Below are 24,490 nucleotides of genomic sequence, written 5' to 3'. Positions count from 1 at the left end.
CTCTCCACCAAATGATTTGGACCAGTGCACAAAGCAAGGTCAATAAAGACATGGATGAGCGAATTTGGGGTATAGGAACTTGACTGGCCTGCACAGAGTCCTTACCTCAACCTGATAGAAAACCTTTGGGATGATCTAAAGTGGAGACTGCAAGCCAGGCCTTCTCATCCACATTAGATGATGCCTGACCTCACAAAATGCACTTCTGGAAGAATGGTCAAACATTCCCATAGACACACTCCTAAACAGCCTTCCCAGAAGAGTTGAAGCTGTTATAGCTAAGAAGGGTGGGCCAACTCGATATTGAACCCTACTGACTAGGATTGGGGTGCCCTTAAAATTCATGTGCGTGTAAAGGCAGATGTCCCAATACTGTTGACAATATATTGTTTGTGTACATGAGCAATAGGACATCAACATTTAAACTACAGGCATCAGGTATTTTCACTTGAACTAAGAGCCTGAAAAACTCCAGAAAGCAAAATACAGTGTGTCTTTGTTAAGTAAAGTAATTAATTAAAGCATGACCAAAGCTTTTTTTTTTTTGTCATACATCCCTTGCTGATCACAGGAAAGCATTTATATTTGTTTTCCTGTGTGCGTGAGTGGTGGAGAAGCAGAGCAGAGAGCAATGAATGACAGTCACTGCTATCCACTCTGAGCAGATTGAGAACTGCGTGATTAATGGTCATGTAATCACCAAATTCTCGGTCTGTGATCCGATATGGGACAGCTGCAGCATAGAGGTGTGTATGTAGGATTGTTTTCTTCTAAACCCCATACTACTTCAAGGCTGGGTTCAGACTATCTTTGCATGGGGCTCCCAGCAGGGGTGCGGTGCGTCCCCGGGGGTTCACTATTTCAGCTCAAAATATTGGCTGAATTCGGACCTGAAAAGGATTAAAAGACGCACAATACCCCTGTGCAAATTCACACCGGAGCCACAGCGGACACTAGTGAGCTGGTCAAAATCTCTTGCTATTGGGATAGACCCACTGACAACTCTGTTTGTCCTGATGACTATTGTCAACAAAAGTGATGGGAAATTAAAAATTTGAGAGTTGTCCCCAGAATAGGAAGATAAGGGAAAATCTTACAAAGGGAACATCTGTTCCGTGGACAATGAAGAGAGAAATCCTCTAAAATTTCCTCTATAGGAAGCAAGGAGAAATTTCTCCAATAATGCACATACAGGGAAAAAAAAAAATACCTTACCCTACCCAAAGCAAAAAAAATAAATAAGACATGCTAACACTTTAAATGTAGATTTGGTCCCAATGAAAGTAAAAAAGCTAGGGCCAGATTCAGGTAGCTCGGCATCTCATATGCGCTACGCCGACGTAACTCTGAGAGGCAAGAGCAGTATTCACAAAGCACTCGCTCCCAACGTTGCGCCAGCGTAACGTAAATTGGCCGGCGTAAGCCCGTTTAATTCAAAGTAGGAAGGTAGTGGGCGTGATACATTTAAATAAACTGTGACCCCATGTAAATGAAGGGCCGAACGAACGACGCATGCGCGCACATGCTCAGAATCACGTTGCATATACTCCCTAAGATACGACGGCTCAATGCGTACGACGTGAACGTAACCTACGCCCAGCCCCATTCACGTACGACCTACGTAAACAACGTAAAATACGACGGCTGTTCCCTGGTCCATACCCTAACATGACTTACCCCTGCTTTATGAGGTTTAACTTTACGGCGGACGTACGCCTTACGTAAACGGCGTAGATTACAGCGACGGGCGCAAGTACGTTCGTGTATCGGCGTATCTCGGTCATTTGCATATTCGACGCGTAAATCAATGGAAGCGCCCCTTGCGGCCAGCGTAAATATGCGCCCAAGATACGACGGCATAGGAGACTTACGTCAGTCGGATGGAGCCAAAATTCAGGCGTAACTTATTGCAAGAATCAGGCGCATAGATACGATGGCGCATCAGTGCACTTACGCGGCGTATCAGAAGATACGTCGGCGTAAGTGCTTTCTGAATCTGGGCCCTAGTGTTTTCTTTAGCCTTTAGTCCTGCTTTTGAAAAACAACATACACTATATTGTCAAAAGTATTGGGATGCCTGCCTTTTCACACACATGAACTTTAATGGCATCCCAGTTGGGACCTTGATTTGTGCACTGGTGCACAACCATGTTGGAACAGGAAGGGGTCATGTCCAAAATGTCTTGGTATGCCGATGCCTTAGCTGGGTTCACATCTAAGCCACATGTGGCTCACAGCAAGGGTCGGGTCTGTCCCAGTTAACCGTTTCAGGTTTGATTTCAGCCCCCTAATTTTAGGCTGAATTTGGACCTGAAACAGACCAAAACATTAAAAGCACTTCCGGGTTCCAGGCTGGAACACACGCGGCGCCAGGTGATGACGTCATCGCGCGGTCGCCATATGCGTTTCGGCGATTACACCCTGGCATTTCTTCCGGGTTTGTGGGCTCCATCGCTGTGAGTGGCCGGATCTGTGATGACGTCACTCCCACGCATGTGTGTGGAAGCCTTTGGTTACGGAAAGAAGCTCTAAAGTACCGGCAAAATATGCTGGACCTTCAGAATGAATGCGCCACTGACATCAGCAGCTTTATTATAGGCTTACTTGTAGGTAAAAATAACAAAGCCGGGAACATGACCGCTTTGTTTAAAAAAAAAATAAAAATGGATTTCAGCTCTGTCTTGTATCACAATAGTGGCTAAAAGTTCAGAGCCAAGCAATTGGCTGGCATAGCAAAGAGGATTCCCGCCAAGTAGCCACAGATCTTAAAGCAACTTTTGAAAGTGAAATGATATGCATGGCTGCTTGGGGGTTTCCCCTGAATCAGCAGGTCACAGTTTAGCTCTAAGGAACACACAGCATTCCATCATTAATTTACATTAAACTCCCAGCGCAAGTCCTGCCATTCAGAACTGTTCTGTCTTAATAACACAAGAATAGTATATTTACTGATTTAGCAAAATCTGGTCAAATTACATGTGGCAGCATCTTTATGTTCAGCCTATAAAGCGCTCAGCTTTATGTCTTGCTGTTTATAAGTCACTCACAAGGCTGTGTGTCATTATGGCCTCATTACTGTTGGCTGGAAGTACATTATAGCTTATATAAATATTATACGTAGGCTGCAATTTGAGTAATCAGCTGCTTGTGATTGACAGAAATCCACACTGTCATTTACACTGCACTGTATGACTTGCACTGTGGCGCTTTTTCTAAGCTGTAATAAAAAATGGTCTATCTACATCGGCTTTAGCCCAACTGTAATCTGTAAAGAAAGAGAAGAAGCCCCTTTTCATACATTCCCTTAATCTACTTCTGCGTTCCTCTGCAACTGGTAAGACACGCTATACTTATACTTTGCTGTATTCATAGAGCATAAAATATTTACAAACTATAGGATCTGTCTTACGTGGCATGCCCATCTGGTTTATATGATCAATAATAATAATAATAATGCAGTAACTCTTAGCAACCAATTAGAACAGCAAAACCATTATAAAAGGAAGAAATCTGACTGCCATTTGTTACTACTGATGAACAGCATGCTTACTGACAGTTCATTATGAACCAGGGCAGTTTGCTGTCAAGCTGTGTAGTTAAACATATCCTTTTGACATAATGTCTTAGCGGACCAAATATCGCTATAGCCATAATTACTTCATACAAATTAACCTAAAATGTAAACACGTTGTTAGAATTATAAATGCAGTCCATGGCAGATCACTGGTTTTGGAAGTGATGTTGAAAATCCTATCCATGCTGAAAGGGTTTCACAAAAAACAGCATAGGGATTTGTTTGGAGTGTTGGAAATAAAAGTTTTTTTTTTATAATTATGCTCTCAGAATCTTTATTGCTTAGAATAAAAAACAAGCCCAGGTTTTTTTTAAGGTACATGATCTAGGAATATTATGCATATTCTTACTTCTATATTTGTTGAATCAGAAACCTAGGAAAAGTATGTTTATATTAGGTGTTCTTACACTTAAAGGGGTTGTAAAGGTTCAGTTAAAAAAAAAAAAAACATATTTACCTCCGCTGTGCAGTTGGTTATCCTCCTCTTCTGGGGTCCCGCCAAGGCGCTCCTGGCTCCTCCTCTTCTCGAGTGTTCAGCTGGAGACGCATTCTGTGTCCTGCTGCTGCGTCCGTAGACACAGACAGCAGGACTAGGTTCCATCCCCCGGCATCTGCGTCATTAGATTTGTTCCTAATGGGCATCGACAGGGAAAGGAGGCATAAAGTCTCTGTGCCTCCTTTCCCTGTCGATGCCCATTAGGGAGAAAAGCAGCGTCGGGTGGAGCGATAGCAACTGACGTCACCACGCCCCCAGCTGGCTGGCTCGAGCCGCGGCTGGTTTGTTTTTTCAAATGCTTCTTATCGGACACTTTGTAACTTTTGAGGCTTTTATGTCAGCTTTATCCAGCGAGTGGAATTAAAGAAGTTTTTTTAAACATACTGCACTATGAAGCACCTTTTTCTTCCTTTACCAACACGCTTCCACAAATACACCCTGAGGTCGATCTTACTCCTAGAAGGAATTTGCAGGTGATTGGCTTAGTATCCCCAGACCGCCAGCAGAGGAGGAGATCGGGAAGCCTTTTAACCAGCTGAGGAGTTTTTTGCTGAGCCCGCTTGATCTCTGTGATAGGGATCCTACGGATCTGGTAAGCAGCCTTTTCTTACATTGATTTGTGGAAAGCTATTGAGGAAGATACCTACACCTTTATTTCATCTGCCAGAGGAACAAGTCCAAATTGGAGTTCCTGTAATTGTGTGTTTATTGAAAAGGACACTATTGTTTGTAAGTTCTGTTATCGGACCAAGGACACTTTTATGCAATTTTTATGCATGTTTTTTTTTTTTGGTTGCACATTTTTTTTCCACTTATTTCAAGCCGAGTATTAGGCTTCTTTATCTAATTGAAGCAACTTCATTATTATTCAATTAATCACATTTGCACTAGTGCACTTTGCAGCAGTGGGGGTAGCGCGGATTGTCCATGCCATACCATACTATATATATATATATATATATATATTGACATAGATGACTTCCCATCAGTGGCTAGAACGGTTATACTGCACGTTACTAGCAGCCAAACTAAAGATTACAAAACTAGGGGAATCTACTATAACACCCCATTAATCTGTGATAAAAAAAGACATTAATAACCAAGCCATGATGAAAAAGTGCTAGCGCTTAAGAAAAACCCATTCAAAAAATGTAAATAGGAGCACCTGGCATCTGGTTATATTGTCCCTTTCAATCAAAACATAGATAAATCTAGTTTTCCTTTTCTTTTTTAGACTGGTGTCAATTTATTGCCATTAATCCTTCCTCTTTTTTTTTTTATGATATCTTGTCAACGAGATAACACAGATTTACTAAAACGGGTGCACAAAGAATCTGGTGCAGCTATGCTTACTAAACAATCAGCTTCTAATTTCAGCTTGTTCAATTAAATTGATTGTAAAGCCTCACCTTGTAAAACATCCCATTCAGTTTAAAACTGAAATAAAAAGGAAAAACATTTTTGTATAGATATAAAAAAAAAACAAAAAAACATTACAAATATGTTTTTTCCCTTTTTTATAAGTGATCACATTCCCTCTGTTCTCGCTGTTCCCAGTGAGATGCTATGCAAAGGGGACATATCAGGACAAGTCTGATCATTGGGGGAGAACAGGCTGAGTTCCCAGCAGAGCTAGAGAACTGACTATGTGTGTCTTCTCCTGCTTAGTGTGGTCAGTTTTTAATAGGAAATCAAAGGAACTGGCAGGAACACTGGGGATTTCACTCAAAGGAAGCAATACAAAGAGAACAGGATACTTTTTCAAACAAGTAAATTGAACAGCAGGCACATCAGAAATATGAAATGTTTGGGTAACAAACACTTTAAAGCGGGGGCTCACCCTAAAAACAATTTTCTAACATTACATCCAGGATACTAACAACATTTACAGTATGCAGGTCTTTTTATCGCCGTACATACCGTTATATTGAGATTCTCTCCCCGGCTTCCGGGTTCTTATTCCCGTGGGACTGGGCGTTCCTATCCCTGGGTTAGATGATTGACGTCTGGTGAAACAGTTCCCATGTCGCACAAGGCGCGTCACCCGATTTCCGTAAATAGCCGAGCTGCGAGTCGGCGCTATATGGCACCTGCGCCCGCCGTGTAGAGCTGACTGCGCAGGCGAACCCCCGATTTAAGCTAGTATGCTCTGTATATGCAATGTTATTTGTAATACTGTAGAGTTTCTAACATGTTTACTCTGTACTTCTGATATGCCTATAAATGTTGATAGATTTGACCCACCTGTACTTTATGTATTACTAATGAACGCTTGAACAAAAGACTACTAAAAAGAAATGCACCTTCCATATTTTTGTACTCATAGGCTCAACTGTAAAAATATAGCTTAGTAATATATGAAGATAAGAAATTAGCTTTGCTCTACACTGCAATGGCTTCCCTATACAATATAGATATACATTGTAAGGAGTTAGTCTGGGGTAGGGCTAAGGGGGGTTAATTGAGAAGTCAGGTATTTTCTCTTTAGACCTGGCCATTAAAGTATAACAGAGGCTGGGTTCACACTAGTGTAAATTGGATGCGGATTTCCCAGTGCTGCCTATTAGTGCCCATCAGTGCCGCCTATGAGAGCTCATCAATGCCACTAATCAGTGCTCATCAATGACGCCTATCCACCTATCATTGCTGTCTACCGGTGCAGCTTATCAGTGCTGTCTATCAATGCTGCCTATCAGTGCCTCATCATTAGTGCAACCTATCAGTGGCCATCAATGCTGCCTATCAGTGCTCAGCAATGCAGCCTATCAGTGCTCATCAGTGCCACCTATCATTGCTGCCTACCAGTGCATCTTATCAGTACTGTCTATCAGTGCCTCCTCAATAATGCAGCCTATCAGTGGCCATCAATGCTGTCTATCAGTGCCGCCTATCAGTGCTCATCAATGCAGAATACAATATTCTCATAGCTGTATGAGAGAGATGCTCTCTGATCAGTCGTCCGACTAGCAACCTCACTGGGGCCCCTCGACAGTGGTGGAATGCCAGGGCCCAGTCGCAAGTGCGACTGTTGCGACCCTGCTAGTTCCACCTCTGCTGTGCATTCAGAAAAGGAGCCGGTAAATGACAGATTTACCAGCTCCTTCCTCCGCTCTCCATCCTGACAGATCTGGGGCAGGGGGGACTGGAGGAGGACCCAGAGGGGGAGCGGAGGGGCACCGGAGGACACAGAGGTGTAGCACAGGAGCAGCAGAGAAGGACATGGAGGAGCACACAGGTGGAGCAGAGGGGAAGCGGAGGAGGCGCACAGGAGGACACAGAGGGGAGTGCAGGAGGACACAGAGGGGAAGCAGAGGGAGACCAAAAGAGGACAGAGGGGGCAGAGGAGAACTGGAGGAGGACATGAGGACATGGAGGGGGACCTTAGGAGCACGGAGGAGGAAACGGAGGAGGACACAGAGGACAGTCAGGGACGATCAGTGCGGTGAGGGAGTTACAAGCAGCAATCTCCTGTATAGATTTCAATAAAGCAGCTGAAAGCCACGGGAGGGAGGAGGAGAAGCAGCTGTCAGCTGCTTTATTCAAATCTATACGGGTAAATCGAAGCTTGTCACTGCCCCCACCGCCGCACCAATCAACCCTTACTGCCCAGGTATCAGAATAGGCATCGGAGCATTTGCATTTGCACGAGTACAAGTACTCGTGTAAATGCTCGGTATCGGTACCGATACCAATACTAGTATCAGTGCAAGTTCTTTCTAAATCCCGCGATAACTCGTGGCAGACCTCCGCAATGTCTCCTGGGAACAATGACGAATGCTCTTTCTAAATCCCACGATAACTCGCGGCAGACCTCCGCAATGTCTCCTGGGAACAATGACAAAAGCTCCCAGGAGACATTGCGGCATCGAGGAAGTGACTGAATACCCACACACTACCTGATGAATCCATATACAGGAAGCAGCCAGTAACAAAGGATTACTAAGGTTTGCCTGACAGTGACTCGAGCTGGGCATCGCCGCTTAGTGAAGGATTGGCTCGGGCGGCTCGGCTGCTCTCGGCTGCTCTAGTCCTGCAAAGGGAACTGAGTTCCTGCTGTGAAAAAAGTGCAGGAACTCTGTTCCCACTCGTTCCCGCAGGACTTGAGCCCTGTACACTAACCTTTTTACAATACACAGAAAAAGGTCACCAGTTACCGGGTTACTAGAGCTCAGTTCTATACCACACCAAAGCAAGTCCATGTGTCTTGGTAGGTATTTTAAACACATAATTATTTCCAAAAGACCAAAGCACATACAATAATGAAGTTTATGGTTTCGGGGGAAAAAAGGAATAGATGTCACTAGAACATGAAAATGAAGAAAATAAAAGGACTGTACTAACACTTTCCTATTGTACTTTTAATGTATTTTTGATTTTGTTTTTTTGTACATAGGGAAAGAGATGGCAATAAAATCTTGATTTGTTCCCAATCAGTCCAAAACAAAACACTTTAGCTAAAGTTTGGTTTTAGGCCTCAATCTCAACATAGTACAGTGTTAGAATGCCTTTTATAAGCCTCTTTTTTTACATTTGTAATTTTGTGTTGTGCAAAAATGCAATTTGTCCTATTTTTTCATTGCACTCCAAAGCTGTGAGTTGGTGTAAACTGACACAATACAAAACAAGGCTATTTAATTATTTATGCATTGGCACTATGTAGGCCAATACAGCCAAAAGCTGCTACTGAGAAAGAGAAACTAACCACACATGAGAACCCTTTGCACAGGTGACCAATTTACACATTATGGGCAAATTACAAACTAATAACTCATCATTTTACATGTGTTGATTTGTTAGAGAGAGTTTTAAACAAAAGGGTTTAATATGCTTAATCAATAGATACACCATTTTATATTTAGCATACCTGCTTTAGCAAAGAAGGGGTGACATGGATGTGGTCTGGGACCAAACACCTGTTGCCCAATTAAAGCATCCATGTTTTTTGCTTTGTAAGCTTTTTAACACCCTTGATTGAAATGGTGAAGCAGATAATACACAGTGCAATGTATGATACTTTGTAATTCTTGTATTCTTCAATACTGTATGTACCCGATGAATATTGCGACTGCATATCTTAAAACTGATAAAAGCCAGATATGTCTTTATAAGAAAATATGGAGTTACTTACCGGTAACGTCCTTTTCCAGGAGTCTTTCAGGACAGCCACCTTAGAGAGATCCCGGCTCCTCCCCTCTCAGGAAACACCGCCTTCAATCAGAGATTTAAGCCTCATCCTCCCACTGGCCCTTCAGTTTATCACGAGAACCTCCGGCCAACTGGGGAGACACAAGAACACGTCATACAACACAAACATTACAATCTTACCTGACGGTCTTATGTGATGAGTCCTCAGACGTCCAGTACCTGGGTGGGTACCGGTGCTGTCCTGAAAGACTCCTGGAAAAGGACGTTACCGGTAAGTAACTCCATATTTCCCTGGATCGTCTTTCAGGACAGCCACCTTAGAGAGGATAAGCGAGCACCTTACCTTAGGGTGGGACTACTGCTTGCAGAACTTTACGACCAAAGGCTTGGTCCTTTGCTGACAGCAGATCCAATCTGTAGTGCTTGACGAACGTGTTGAAGCTGGACCACGTTGCAGCCTTACAAATTTGCTCAGGAGAAGCACCAGCCCATTCCGCCTGTGAAGCTGCAGCCGCTCTAGTGGAATGTGCCCTGATCCCATCTGGGGGGTCTGACCCTCCTAACTCATAAGCTTGAACAATAGCCGATTTAAGCCATCTGGCTATAGTCCTTCTGGACGCCCTGGATCCTTTCTTAGATCCTGAAAATAATACAAAAAGGGACTCTGACTTTCTAAATTGTCTAGTGCATTCTAAGTATTGGAGAGTGCACCTCCTAACATCTAAATTATGGAATGAACGTTCCTGTTCCCTCACAGGATTAGAACAAAAAGTGGGTAAGATGATTTCTTGGCTCCTATGAAATCTTGAAGCCACCTTTGGCAAGAAGGCCGGATCGGTTTTGAAAATAACCCTGTCCGGAAAAACTTGAAAATAAGGGGCCCTGATGGAAAGGGCTTCGAGTTCGCTGACTCGTCTTGCCGTGGTAATTGCCACTAAAAACACCGTTTTGAGGGTAATTAGTTTTAAAGAACAAGATTCTAGTGGTTCAAAAGGCTCCTTTGTAAGAGCCTGTAAAACCAAAGAGAGGTTCCAAACCGGAAGGGAAGAGGTTCTAACTGGCCTCTGTCTACTTAGACCCTTGAAGAACCTTGCTATCCAAGGGTCTAACGCTAGCTGTTTTTCTAGAAAGACGCTCAACGCAGAAACTTGTCCTTTCAATGTGCTAAGTGCTAGACCTTTGTCTGCACCTGACTGTAGGGATTCTAGCACTGCCACTGAACTACGAACGTCAAAGGAGCCTTCTGAGCACCATATGTTAAAACGTCTCCACACCTTACAGTAGATGTTTCGAGTTTCTACTTTCCTACAATTTAGGAGAGTCTTAATTAGACGCTCAGAAAAACCCTTGCCCCTCAACAATGACTCCTCAGAAGCCAGGCTGCCAGGTTCCACCTGTCTATGTGAGGGCAGCAGAATGGACCCTGAGAAAGAAGGTCGGTCTGGGCCGGAAGGATCCAAGGAGGTTCTATTGCCAGGTTCCTCAGAATGGAGAACCACGGTCTCCTCGGCCAATAAGGAGCGATCAAGATGAGGATCGTATTCTCCCCTTGCAACTTCCTCAAAACTGCCGGAATCAGGACCGGAGGGGGGAAGGCATAGCACCTTGAAAATGCCCAATTCTGGGCGAGTGCGTCTATTCCTAGCGCTCCGTCCCATCTGTTTAGGGAGAAGAAAAGCCTTGTCTTGGTATTGTGTTTCGAGGCAAAGAGGTCTATGCATGGTGTTCCCCATCTCTGAACAATCATGTTGAATACCTCCTGTTTTAAGATCCAATTGCCTTCCTTCAGAGTTGTTCGGCTGAGGAAATCCGCTGTCTGGTTCTGATCTCCCTTCAAGTGAGTTGCAGACAGGGACAATATATTGAGTTCGGCCCACTTTAGGATAGCTTCTGCCAGAAGCCATAGGGAGCAACTTCTTCCCTGCCTGTTGATGTAGGCTACTGTTGGAGAATTGTCCGAACGGATTCTCACATGTTGTCCCTGAAGTTCCCCCTGAAAGGCTCTGAGCGCTAGTTCTACTGCTCTCAGCTCCCTCCAGTTGGAGGATCTTAGAGCGTCCTCTTTCCTCCAGGTCCCCTGGACCCACTTGGGACCCAAGTATGCTCCCCAACCTGAACCGCTGGCATTTGTTGTGACTGTTCTGGTCACTGGCAGGATCCACTCGAGACCTTGGGACAGATTTGCTCCCTTTCTCCACCACCAGAGTGACCTTTTGACCTGATTTGGGATGGAGATTAAGACATCCAAGGAGGTCTGACTGTGGTCCCAAACCTTCAGAATAAATAACTGAAGAGGACGAAAGTGCAGTCCCGCCCAATGTACTGCCGGAAGTGTGGATGTTAGTAATCCCAATCCTGACATGGCCTCCCTGACTGAAACCTGACTGTTGCTTTGCAACCGCAACATGGTCTTGTCCACCTTTAGGACCTTTTCGGAGGGAAGAAAGACCCTTTGGATCGTTGAGTCCACCACATAACCCAGGAAGGTGACTCTCTGGGCTGGGACTAAACTGGACTTTTCTAGGTTCAGAAGCCATCCCAATTTCTCCAGGATGTCTCTTGCTACCTGAAGATCTTGAACCAACTGATCCGCTGAAGGTGCAAACAGGAGAAGATCGTCTAGATATGCGACTATCGAAAGACCTTTGAGTCGCAGAAAGGCCAGAACTTCCACCATCACCTTTGTGAAGATTCGGGGAGAAGATGATAGCCCAAAGGGGAGAGCTTTGAACTGCCAATGCACTACCCGATTCCCAGTCCTTACTGCTAGCCTCAGATATTTTTGATGATCCTCGGCTATGGGAATATGCAGATATGCATCCTTTAGATCGATCGATGCCATGAAGCAGTTTGGCGGGAGTAACGCTCTGACCGAATAGATCGAATCCATTCTGAATCTCCTGTACCTGACGGAGACATTCAGAGGCTTCAGATTCAGGATGAGCCTGAATTTCCCTGATGGCTTGCGGACCACAAAGATGTGGGAGTAAAAGCCTCTGCTTGTCTCCGGACCTGGCACCTGGGCAATCACCTCCTGCTCTTCCAATTCCTGTAAAGAAGATAGAAGGGCGGAGGCTTTCTCCCCGCATATTGGTAGGTTGGTAATCAGAAATTTGAGAGGTGGGGGATTTGAGAACTCCAACCTGTAGCCCCGTCTGATGATCCCCAAAACAAATTGATTTGTGGTGATCACCTCCCACTGTGGGAGAAAGGCCCCCAACCTTCCTCCCACTGTTACCGTGTCACTGGGCCTTTTTGGGCTGTTCAGGAGGGCGAAAAATCGCCGCCCCACGCCCTTTCCCTTTAGGTCCCCAGAACTTCTTTTGTTGACCTGCTTTAGGGGTCTCAGATTTCCTCGGAAACTGAAATTTTCTTTGTCTGTTGCCCAAATTTTCTTTTAAGGGGAAAAGCCTTCTTTTTATCAGCCGTCCTGTCCAGGACGGCTTCCAGACCAGGCCCAAATAATAAATCTCCGGTAAGCGGTATGCCACAGAGTTTTATCTTAGACGCACTGTCCCCCTGCCATGTCTTAAGCCACAAGGCTCTCCTGGCTGAATTGGTCAGGGCTGAAGATCTGGCGGACATGCGTACTGATTTGGCCGAGGCATCTGCCAGATAGGCCACCCCCTTAAGGAGTGTGGGAAAAGAAGCAAGGATAACATCCTTTTCTGTATTAGCCTCGATATGCGCCTTGATTTGCGTGAGCCAAAACTCCATATTACGGGCCACTACCGTGGCTGCCATGGCGGGTTTAAGATTTGTTTGTGATGATTCCCAGGACTTTTTCAAAAGGGAATCCATCCTCTTATCCATGGGGTCAGAGAGTACCCCCATATCCTCGAAGGCCAGATCTGTATTTCTGGATACTTGAGAAAATGCTGCGTCTAGTTTTGGAGTTTTATTCCAAACTAAACTATCTTCATTTGCAAAGGGAAACCTCCTTTTTAGTGCATTAGAGAAAAAAGGTTTCCTCTCTGGGTCCTGCCATTCTTTTTTAATGGCATTGACCAACACATCATGGACTGGAAAAACTTTCTTTTTCTGTTCCTCCAGACCTTTGTACATTTGGTCATGTAATGACAAAACTTTCCTTTCCTCCTGGATACCTAGAGTGGTGTGGATGGCATCTAAAAGTTCCTCCACATCCTCTAGAGAAAGTTTGTATCTTGAGGCTTTGGAGGACTCACCGTCCAGCGCCTCTATATCTGATTCCTCCTGGGAATCAGAAATGGCGCTACCCGCTTCTTCCTCAATTTCCTCCGCTAGACCCTCCGGTTTCTCGCCACTACTAGGGAGAAAATCCGTGGGATTAGGTGAAACAACCTGCTGTGCTGGTGGGACACTGCTTTGGGGCTGGGGCAGTTGAAAGGAGGAAAAAAGAGCCTGAAAGGACTGAAAGGTACTAGAAAGCTCCTTAACTGACGCCGCTAGATCTGCTCCCTGTTCTGCTGTCTGTTCTCTTAATACATCCCCAATACAACGCTTACAGAGCGTTTTCAACCAGGTTTCCCCTAGTGTTGATCTGCACACAGGGCACTTCCTTTTAGAGCCATGGGCTGATTTGCTTGAGGCTTTCTGAAAGAGAATTAAACAAGAGACAGCAGCACATTAGCTGGGGCCCACCAGCAATAACACAGGGATCACCAGGAGTGCCCCCCAGGACCAACCACCACCAGGGTCCCAGAAACTCCCATCCCTACCGACCACCAGGAAGGGAAAAACACCCGTGGAGCTAATAGGGTATGGGCAAGTGAACACCACCCCAGGGGTTCACTTACCTGCGGCTGGCTGGCGCTTTCTTCGGATGGAGCGGTCCTCGAGACCTCTGTCTCTGACATTGTGCTCAGCGGAATGGTGGTCTGATGTCTCCTCTGCTGACGCTTCAGACTGGAGAGACTGCACCACCAGCGTGCGTGGTCCGCTTTCCTAGGCCGCGTCCGGAACCGGAAGACGCGGCCTCGTGTGGCTGCCCGCCCCCAACCGGAACTGACGTTTCTCCGGACCAGCGCGCTCCAAGCTGGCTGCAAAACAGGGGGGCCTGAGGTAGCCCACAGCGCCACCCTAGGCGGAAACGGCAACGGACCTCCCAGCTTACTCTTTTCCCCAAAGAGACGCTGGGACGCACATGCGGCGCTGCAGGTGACGACACACTAGCCGGCCTGAGCGCCAAATTCAAAAATAAAAAAGGTAAACTTTTTAGGCAGAAGACCTCCATCTTCTAAAATTTGCCCAATAAGCCTCAGCTTCCCCAGCCATCGGCTCCTGGTTCCACAGCGGTGTCTCCCCACCGGAGGAAACACCATAACTTAAGGGCCAGTGGGAGGATGAGGCTTCAATCTCTGATTGAAGGCGGTGTTTCCTGAGAGGGGAGGAGCCGGGATCTCTCTAAGGTGGCTGTCCTGAAAGACGATCCAGGGAAATATGATAAACCACTTCATGAATCTAGGTACACAATTAATGCCATCAAATAAAATGTAAAACATTTTTTTTTTTACTTTTGAATAACTGCTCACAATGGACTGTTATTACACAGTCTACTGAATAGTTCACATAGGTGTTTCATGACATGTGGCTAATTAAAGTTGTAGAACAAACTTCTGCATTGTGATTAGGGGAAACAGAAAAAGTACAGACTTCTACTTTACTGCAAATAAAGGATAAAAAAAAACAAAGTCAAGGAACTTTCCTGCATGCTCATGACCATATTAGGAGGAGATTTATAAAGTGACTTCACATGTGCAGACTCATAAAACTGATAAAAGTCATTCCTTGGCTTCGTGACTTTACTGTAGGAGATTCACTAGCAAATCTAAGGAAAGGGGGATGCCTGCCTTGTACGACTATTAAACAGGTCATTAAAACACAGCTGCAAATCAACGATGTCCTGAGTAAATTAGTCAATAAAATCAGATCTTGAATCAGTGACACGTCTCCATAACATACCATGCAAATTAAATACTGTAATTTTTATCATAATAGTGTGTGCACTTATTATAAGCCAAACATAAATAAAACATTGCACATAGATAGATAATACCAGTAATATACTTTTTATTTTATAGCAAGGCTGGGTTCCTCATTGAGTATAATACACGCATTTCAAATCTGACATAACAATATCCTTGTATACACAGTGGCAAGTCTGCACTTTATGCAGTTCTATGTTCCATCATAGAATGCTTTCAAATGAGTGATGTAATACAAAAACGAAAAGAAAAAAAAAATCTCTGATTTCTCAACAGAAGTTATATTTATTGGTTTGGACAATTTTCCAAAATTAAGAACATTTAGTACACCAGCAAGATAACAGCATATCACTTATACAAGGGAAACAGGAAAAAGAAAGAGCATGTGTGTATTTTACAGACAGTATTTACACACTTATCTACAGTAAAAAATTGAATTTTGTAAATTCCTTATTTGATTATACAGTAACTTGGTTATATGCAGGTTACCTCCAGGTGATTGGACACTGGCAAAAATGTTGCTGGGCTGCCCCAGGTCACACTCATATAGCGATGTCCATCCTGTGGGACTCCACTTTTTTAGCAATCTACCCCAATCTCGCTCACCCATGTCCTTATGGACCTTGATTTGTTCACTGGTCCAAATCATTCGGTAGAGGGGGGACTATCATGTGGGGTTGTTTTTTAGGAGTTGGGCTTGGCCCCTTAGTTCCAGTGAAGGGATGGCATCAGGATACCAAGACATTTTGAACAATTTAATGCTCCCAACTTTGTGGGAACACTTTGGGGATGACCCTTCCTCTTCCAACATAACTGCACACCAGTGGATGAGAAAGTTTGTGGTGGTTGACTGGCCTGCAAAGTCCTGACCACAACCCAATAGAACACCTTTGGGATGAATTAGAGCACAGACTGCAAGCCAGGCCTTCTATCTAACATCAGTACCTGATCTTACAAATGCACTTCTGGAAGAATGGTCAAACATTTCCATGTACACACTCCTAGCCCTTGTGGACAGCCTTTCCAGAAGAGTTGAAGCTGATATAGCTGCAAAGGTTGGGCCAACTTAATTTTGAACCCTACAAACTCAAGCCCTGTACACACGGGCCAGAATCTTGTCAGGAAAAAAATATTATTAAGAATCTCTTGCCGCCCGAGTGTACAGACACTCCATTTAAAAGAACCGCGGTTCTTTTGAATGGCAAGAACGCGGTGACGTCATTGCATATGATGAGCATGCGCTCATCACATTTGAATCACAACGAGAAAAGAGAGCAGGTTCTCTATTTTTCTTGTCAAGATTTTAGGCAGTTTTCTTGATGAGAAACCTGAAAGCCTAACACACACGCACGGTATACTCGGCATGAAAGCTCTGCCAGCAGTTTTCTTGCTGGTTCTTGCCGAGTAAACTGAGCATGTGTACAAGGCTTCAGACTGGGATGCCATTAAAGGAACACTAAAGTAATTTTTTTAACAAACATGTTATACTTACCTCCACTGTGCACACAGTGGCCCCCGATCCACGTCTTCTGGGGTCCCTCGGCAGCTGTCATGGCTCCCCCCACAAGAGCTTTCCACCTTCATGAGAGCGAGCGACGTATTTCATACCTTCTCCCTAATGCACGACGCTATGTTTCACTGATAATCACTTGCATACAGTTGTGCATTGGAATCTACAAGTGTTTGCTATAATTTTAAACACTAAGCTCTGGTCGCATGTTGTAATACGTCCAAGCTTAGTAGCTCAACGCCTTTCTTTATGTGAGAGAGAGATGATGTAGAGAACCCCCAAACTCCTGTTTGTGTGGAGTGACGCCTGGGGTCCAATACTGAATTATCACATAGAGAAGTGCATTGAAATCCTTGCTAACCGCCGTTACACAGTACAACCTGAGCAATCAGAGTAAAACAAAAAACAGTGGTGTGGTTCAGTATATTGGGATGATTGAGGACATGTTTTTACTTATCACTTGTCAACATTGTAAGCCAGAAATCATGGTGACTATTGGTTGCCTCCTTGGACACTGGGCAACTGATCATTTGACTTCTACAGTATGGCCCTCCCTTGTGAACCTTGTGTGGTTTTGCGGTTTAAGCTATGTATATGCAAAGTCCTACTCATATCAATCAATTTTTGTCTATATAACTAAAACGTACCTCTACAAAGCTGAGTTTCAGCTTCTCCAATATGTCTTTGTGCTCGCTTTCTAGGACTGCTAGTTTCTTCCCTCTATTGCTGATATCTTCTATATTATGAGATTTATAATTTCCCTCTAGACCATTTTCTTCTTGCTTAATCACCTTTTGGAAATAAAAACATACTGTAAAATATTTATTTTTTATTTTTATTTACAGTTCAGTGAAAAATTAATTACCTTTTTTTACATTAAGTTTAAGTATTTTGTTATTAGGTTTAGTAGTGCATAAATAGAGGCCAAGAAAAAATACCTATATTGTTTTCATGTTATTTCCTGAATAAACAATTATGAAATGCGCAATTTCAATTGTAGGTCAGAACTAAATCATATGTAGTAATTTGTTGTACTGTCTTTAGTTAAAATGATTGCAACTAGATGTTTCTTGTAATTATTGACCATACTGTAGCCTCACATGTTATATAGGGGTAATGGAGCCCAAACACTGCTAGCCCTGACAGTACGGCCACGAGAAAGATACCAGCATCTAAAGGCAACATGTGATGCAATTATCCTTTACCACTTGATCCTTACCTTTTTCCTGGTAGTAGAGGCACTCCATGGTCCCTAGAATGCAGAGCTCTCCCCATTTTTTACATGAATAGAAGAGAGATAAAGGACACCAGTTAAAGTGAGATCTAATGCTACCACTGCCTCCTGGGGGAGTTGCTATAGAAATGTTTCTATCGTTATAACAGAGCTTTCTTTTGGCGGTATTTGATCACCTCTGTGTTTTTTATTATTATGCTCTATAAACAAAAAAAGAGCGACAGTTTTGAAAAAAAAAATAAAAATATGTTTTAATTTCTTCTAACAAAATATACCCAATAAAAAATAATAATAATAATTTCTTCATTAATTTAGGCCAATATGTTTTCTTCTACATATTGTTGGTGAAAAAAAAAAAAAAACAATAAGCATATATTGATTGGTTTGTGCAAAAGTTATAGTGTCTACAAACTATGGGAAGGGGTTAAACATCTAGGGAGATCAAAGGAATACATTTTTGCCTAGCGAGTGTTTTTGTGTGTACAGTGTGCTTCTTTCACTAGGAATGTGCTGTGTTTTATTCCCTGCTTTATGGGGAAAGAAAATCCATTAATTTCCCACTGACAGGACAGGGCACTGCCTTGTCTACATAAACAGGGCTTCGTCCTATGTGTCTTGCCAACAATGGTAAGGTCTTCCCAACAATCAGGGTGCCGGTAGACATCCATTGGCCGGCACCTGCTGTGTACAATCATGCTCCTAGAATGCCTGATGGTGGTCCCTGCATGTTGGGTCTCTCTATGTGACTAGGCTGTGAAAAAGTCTCACAAATGTGGTATAGCCATACTCAGAGGAGTAGCAGAATATGTTTTCGGGAGTATTTTTAAGTATGCATATGCTATGTGAGAGAAATAACCTGTTAATATGACCATTTTAACCACTTGCCGCCCGCCCTATAACAAAAAGACGTCGGCAAAGTGGTTTCAATATCCTGACTGGACGTCATATGACGTCCTCAGGATATTGAGCCGCTGCACTCCCACGGGGGCGAGTATTGCGGCGATTGTTGTTGCAGGGTGTCAGTCTGACACCCCACAACACAGATCTAGGTAAAGAGTCTCCGTCGGAGACTCTTTACCACGTGATCAGCCGTGCCCAATCACGGCTGATCACGGTGTAAACAGGAAAAGCCGGTAATCGGCTTTTCCTCACTCGCGTCTGTCAGACGCGAGTAGAGGAGAGCCGATCGGCTGCTCCTCTGACAGGGGGGTTTGTGCTGATCGATCAACACAGCTCCCCGAGGATGCCCATAATAGACCACCAGTGATGCCACCAGACCACCAGGGATGCCCACCACCAGGTATGCCACCCTAGACCACCAGGGATGCCAATCAGTGCCCACAATGGATGCCAATCAGTGCCAAAAATGGGCATCACTGATTGGCAGGAATTGTTGTTTGGCACTGATTGACATCCATAGGTACAATACAGTACATCCGTGCCACCTATCAGTGCCCATCCATAGCTATCTGTGCCACCTAGCAGTGCCCATCCATGCCGCCTATTTGTGCCCATCTGTGTTGCCTATCCATGCCACCTATCTGTGCCCATCCGTGCCACCTATATGTGCCCATCCGTGCCGCCTATCAGTGCCCATCCGTGCCACCTATGAGTGCCCATCAGTGCTGCCCCATCAGTGCCCATCAGTGAAGGAGAAAACATACTTATTTACAACGTTTTGTAACGGAAACAAACAAAAAAAACATTTGTTTTTCAAAATGTTCTGCCGTTTTAATTTTTTTTAGCAGAAAATAAAAATCCCAGAGGTGATCAAATACCACCAAAATAAAGCTCTATTTGTGGGAACAAAATTATACAAATTTAGTTTGGGTACAGTGTAGCATGACCGTGCAATTGTCATTCAAAGTGCAACAGCGCTGAAAGCTGAAAATTGGTCTGGGCAGGAAGGTGTATAAGTGCCCAGTATGGAAGTGGTTAAATAAAGAATGCCTCTTACTAAATAACTTGGAATGTCTACTTTCCAAAAAGGAGTCATTTGGGGGGTATTTGTACTTTCCTGGCTTGTTAGTGTCTCAAGAAAAGAGATAGACTATCGGTACATCAGGTGTGATCAATTTTCAATGATTAGCACCATAGCTTTTAAACTCTATAACCTTCACAAATATACAAATATACACTGTTTTGGGTTACTTTTACCAAAAAAAATTAGCAGTATAAATTTGGGTAAAAATGTATGAAGAAAATTACTATTTTGCACATTTTTATAAAAGAAAAAAAAAAAAAAAAGCATTTAAAAACTTTTTATTTATAGTGCAACAAATAAAAAAAAAACAGTGTTGATTAAATACCTCCAAAAGAAAGCTCTATTTGTGTGAAAAAAAGGACAACATTTCCATACGGGTACAGTGTTGCATGGCTAAGTAATTATAAAACTAGGGGGAAAACATGAGGGTGGGACCACTGTACCCACCACTGTATTTAATTGCTACCATGTGCTTCATCTAAAGTCCAACCCTCATGCTTTCACCTTATTTTTATATTGATGGAGGTACATGACTTTACCAGGCCATGGATTCATTTAAAGCAGGGGAGCCCAACCTTTTGAAAAGCAATGGCCACTTAAGCGACTTGGTAACCAGTCACGCGGCCACAATGAGCGGAGGCGGTGGATGGTAGCCCACTTGGCTCTATAGAGCCCACTCTACTCTCAGTACACCAAACTCACAGGTAATAGAAGTCTATGGCTCAGTGCATGTAACCCACAAGTGCACTTAACCAGCCCAGTAACCACTGCTGAACAGATATGCCCATATATACACTGATTTTAGTAATAAACTTACATTTAATAACATAATTCTATTCTATTTTATTCCATCCCAGAGCAATAGGTCGTAGGCCACATCAGAGGGCTCCGCAGGCCACTGGTTGTGCACCCCTGATTTAAAGTCAAAATGTTCCCCTTCTCCCCCAAATTTAGATGTCTGAGTAATTGTCATTTAAAATGTGAGAGCGCTGAAAATTGGCCTGGTTAGGAAGGGGGATATAAGTGCCAAGTGGCAAAGATCAAGAGAGATCGAGAGAGAAATGGAGAGAGAGAGAGAGAGAGAGAGAGAGAGATATTTCTACGAACATGAACAAAATAAAGTTCAATAAATAAAGTTCATAGCTGCACTTAAATTAAAACTAAAGTCTAGTAAGTACCAAATCCAGTTACTATGTAATGCACAAGCTTCATAAAGTAAACACAAATACTTTCTTAACTTTTCTTGACTGAGTCAAATCCTGTCTTTGGGTCTCACATGCTCCAGCTCACAGACACTGCAGCCCACAGATGGAAGGTTTAAAAAAAAAAAAAATTGCTACCAATCCAGAAAGCAGTGGGCAGGATTAGGTGTGGCCAGATGCTGATTGGCAAGTTTCAGGCTTGCAAGTCAGCCTTCAGTGACAACTCTGCTCTGAATTCAGGAGAAGTACAGGATTGTTGCCACACATCACAGTAAGCTGCATTCTGCATATTTCAATGGCAGGCTCAATGGGTATTTTGGGACTTTCTTGGGGTGCGGTGGGTGCAGATGCACTTAAATGCTACACTGCAATTTTTATAAGGAGAGCATAGTTCTACTTTAAAAGTAAAGATTTTAAAACCTACAAGGTGATGAAGCCAAAAAGTAACAATACTAATCCCTGAAAGTATGTAAATTATGTATTTAAATTAACTATTGTGTCCTTGCAGAGATACTTGGATTGTTTAAGTTTCTACTGGTCATAGAGGCTCTCCAGTTTGACACTCGAAAGACAATGACTTGATTGGACAGAAGGTGAGACTATGTTCAGCTTGGCATAGATTTCAATGGGTTCCAAGTGAGAAGGATTTCATATCAAGACCCAAAACAAATGCTTGTACCTTCACTTTAGTGACACTATCAACTTAGACCCTTTAAAACAGGGGTCTCAAACTCAAATTACCTGAGGGCCACAAGACAAGTTTTCATATGCCATGGGGGGCCGCATGCAAACTTTCAAACTTCAAAAACAACAGTACTGGTGTCAGCGAACACATTATTAACCCCCAGCACTGGTGTCAGCGAGCGCATTATTACCACCAGCACTGGTGTAAGTCAGGGTTTGACAAATTTTCTTGGAATCTAGGAGCCAGCTAAACAAGTTAGGAGCCAGAAAACGCACCCCGTCCTGACGAGCTTGCGCGCAGAAGCAAACACATACGCGAGCAGCGCCCGCATATGTAAACGGTGTTCAAACCACACATGTGAGGTATTGCCGCGATTGGTAGAGCGAGAGCAATAATTCTAGCACTAGACGTCCTCTGTAACTTAAAACATGCAACCTGTAGATTTTTTTAATCGTCGCCTATGAAGATTTTAAAGGGTAAAAAAAGTTTGTCGGCATTCCACAAGCGGACGCAATTTTGAAGCGTGACATGTTGGGTATGAATTTACTCGGCGTAACATTATCTTTCATAATATAAAAAAAATGGGGATAACTTTACTGTTGTCTTATTTTTTAATTAAAAAAAGTGTAATATTCCCCAAAAAAGTGCGCTTGTAAGACCGCTGCGCAAATACGGCGTAACAGAAAGTATTGCAACGATCGCCATTTTATTCTCTAGGGTGTTAGGATAAAAAATATATATAATGTTTGGGGGTTCTAATTAGAGGGAAGAAGATGGCAGTGAAAATAGTGTAAAATGACATTAGAATTGCTGTTTAACTTGTAATGCTTAACTTGTAATACCAACGGCCACCACCAGATGGCGCCAGCTCACATCTGGTGGTAATAACTTGTAATACCAATGGCTCACCACCAGATGGCGCCAGCCCACTTCCGCCCTGCCTGCGGGCCATTTATAACTGGTCCGCGGGCCACAAATGGCCCGCGGGCCGGTACTTTGAGACCACTGCTTTAAAACCATGACAGGCTCAATTTACACAGTAAATCTGACATACTTGACATACTACACCTCTTGTCAAGAACTAATTCTGAAATACCCTCTCTATAGGGGTCACTGTTGGACATGTTTACTGTTAACACACTATGGGGCAGATCCACATACATACGCTGCGCCCGGCGCAGATGTCAAATACGCTACGCCGCTGTAACTTACTTTGAGTTGGTTTGAATCCTCAACAAATTTGCGCCGTAAGTTACGGCGGCGTAGTGTATCTCTCGCAGCGGAATTCAAATTGGGCGGGTAGGGAGCGTGTTTCATTTAAATGAAGCGTGTCCCCGCGCCGAATAAACTGCGCATGCGCCGTCCGTAAAAACTCCCAGGCTGCATTGCTCCAAATGACATCGCAAGGACGTCATTGTTTTCAACGTGAACGTAAATGGCATCCAGCCCCCATTCACGGACGACTTACGCAAACGTCGTAAAAATTATAAAATTAGACGCGGGAACGACGGCCATACTTAACATTGACAAAAAGAAGAAAACAAAAGGCGCCTCCAGGTTAAAACGTTAGTGAAGCTTTTAATACACAAATGACAGTGTGAACTTACATTTTAAAATCTTAAAATCCGGTGAGGAAATAGCTGGATCAGATGCTGAGGGAGGAGGGTGAGAGGGACGTCTATCCGGGCTGGTTGTTTGTGCTGATTTTTTCTCAACACAATCAGCACAAACAACCAGCCCGGATAGACGTCCCTCTCACCCTCCTCCCTCAGCATCTGATCCAGCTATTTCCTCACCGGATTTTAAGATTTTAAAATGTAAGTTCACACTGTCATTTGTGTATTAAAAGCTTCACTAACGTTTCAACCTGGAGGCGCCTTTTGTTTTCTTCTTTTTGTACACATGTTTGGAGTCCCTGCTCTGGTCTCCCCTGCTTGAAAGGCTTGCCCTGGGACAACGTTTTTGGGACAATCAGCTCCACACAGAACAGTGTCCCTTCTTCTATGATTCACTGCATCACCAACTAATCCCAGGTTTTACCATATATTTTTATTTTTTCATCCTCATTTTTTAAATTTTGTTCTAATATATACATATTTTTTAAAAATTGTTTATTCTTGTAATAAGGATTTATCTCCTATCCAGCGGACTTTATTCTACCCCTGTGTCATTTATCTTGCAGCGCCACAATTCTCTCCTTTGTTATACTTAACATTGAGTACGCCACCATATAGCAGCTTTAACTATACGCCGGAAAAAGCCGAACGGAAACGACGCAAAAAAATGCGACGGCCGGTCGTACGTTTGTGGATCGTCGGAAATAGCTAATTTGCATACTCAACGCAGATTACGACAGAAACGCCACCTAGCGGAAGCCAAAAAAATTGCATCTAAGATCCGACGGCGTACAAAGGCGTACGCCTGTCGGATCTAACACAGATGCCATTGTATCTTGTTTTGTGGATACCAAAACAAAGATACGACGCGCCAAATTTGAAATTACACGGCATATCAAGAGATACGCCGGCGTAATTTCTTTGAGGATCTGCCCCTATGTTTGTTTCAATCAAAACCCAAAGTGAATGTGAAAAACAACAAAACATAAAAAAACTCTTGAAAATTGTATTCCATGTGCTACAACAATCAATAAAATAAAAAAAAAATAAAAAAAATATTGATTTAAATTAGAAGAAG

The 24,490-nt window shown here is 43.5% G+C and overlaps 1 protein-coding gene across 1 annotated transcript in view; it reads right to left on the bottom strand.

Moving 5' to 3' along the window:
* LOC120941176 (polyamine-modulated factor 1-binding protein 1-like) overlaps window positions 1-24,490 on the bottom strand; it is a 512,202-nt gene that overhangs the window by 159,439 nt on the left and 328,273 nt on the right. The window contains exon 19 of the mRNA XM_040354465.1: window positions 17,339-17,482. Within this exon, the coding sequence (XP_040210399.1) occupies window positions 17,339-17,482 (144 nt within the window). The remainder of the gene's footprint in view (window positions 1-17,338; window positions 17,483-24,490) is intronic.

The sequence above is a fragment of the Rana temporaria genome, chromosome 5 (assembly GCF_905171775.1).
Source record: "Rana temporaria chromosome 5, aRanTem1.1, whole genome shotgun sequence".
Lineage (NCBI taxonomy): Eukaryota > Metazoa > Chordata > Amphibia > Anura > Ranidae > Rana > Rana temporaria.
This window is presented reverse-complemented; position numbering and strand designations above follow the sequence as displayed.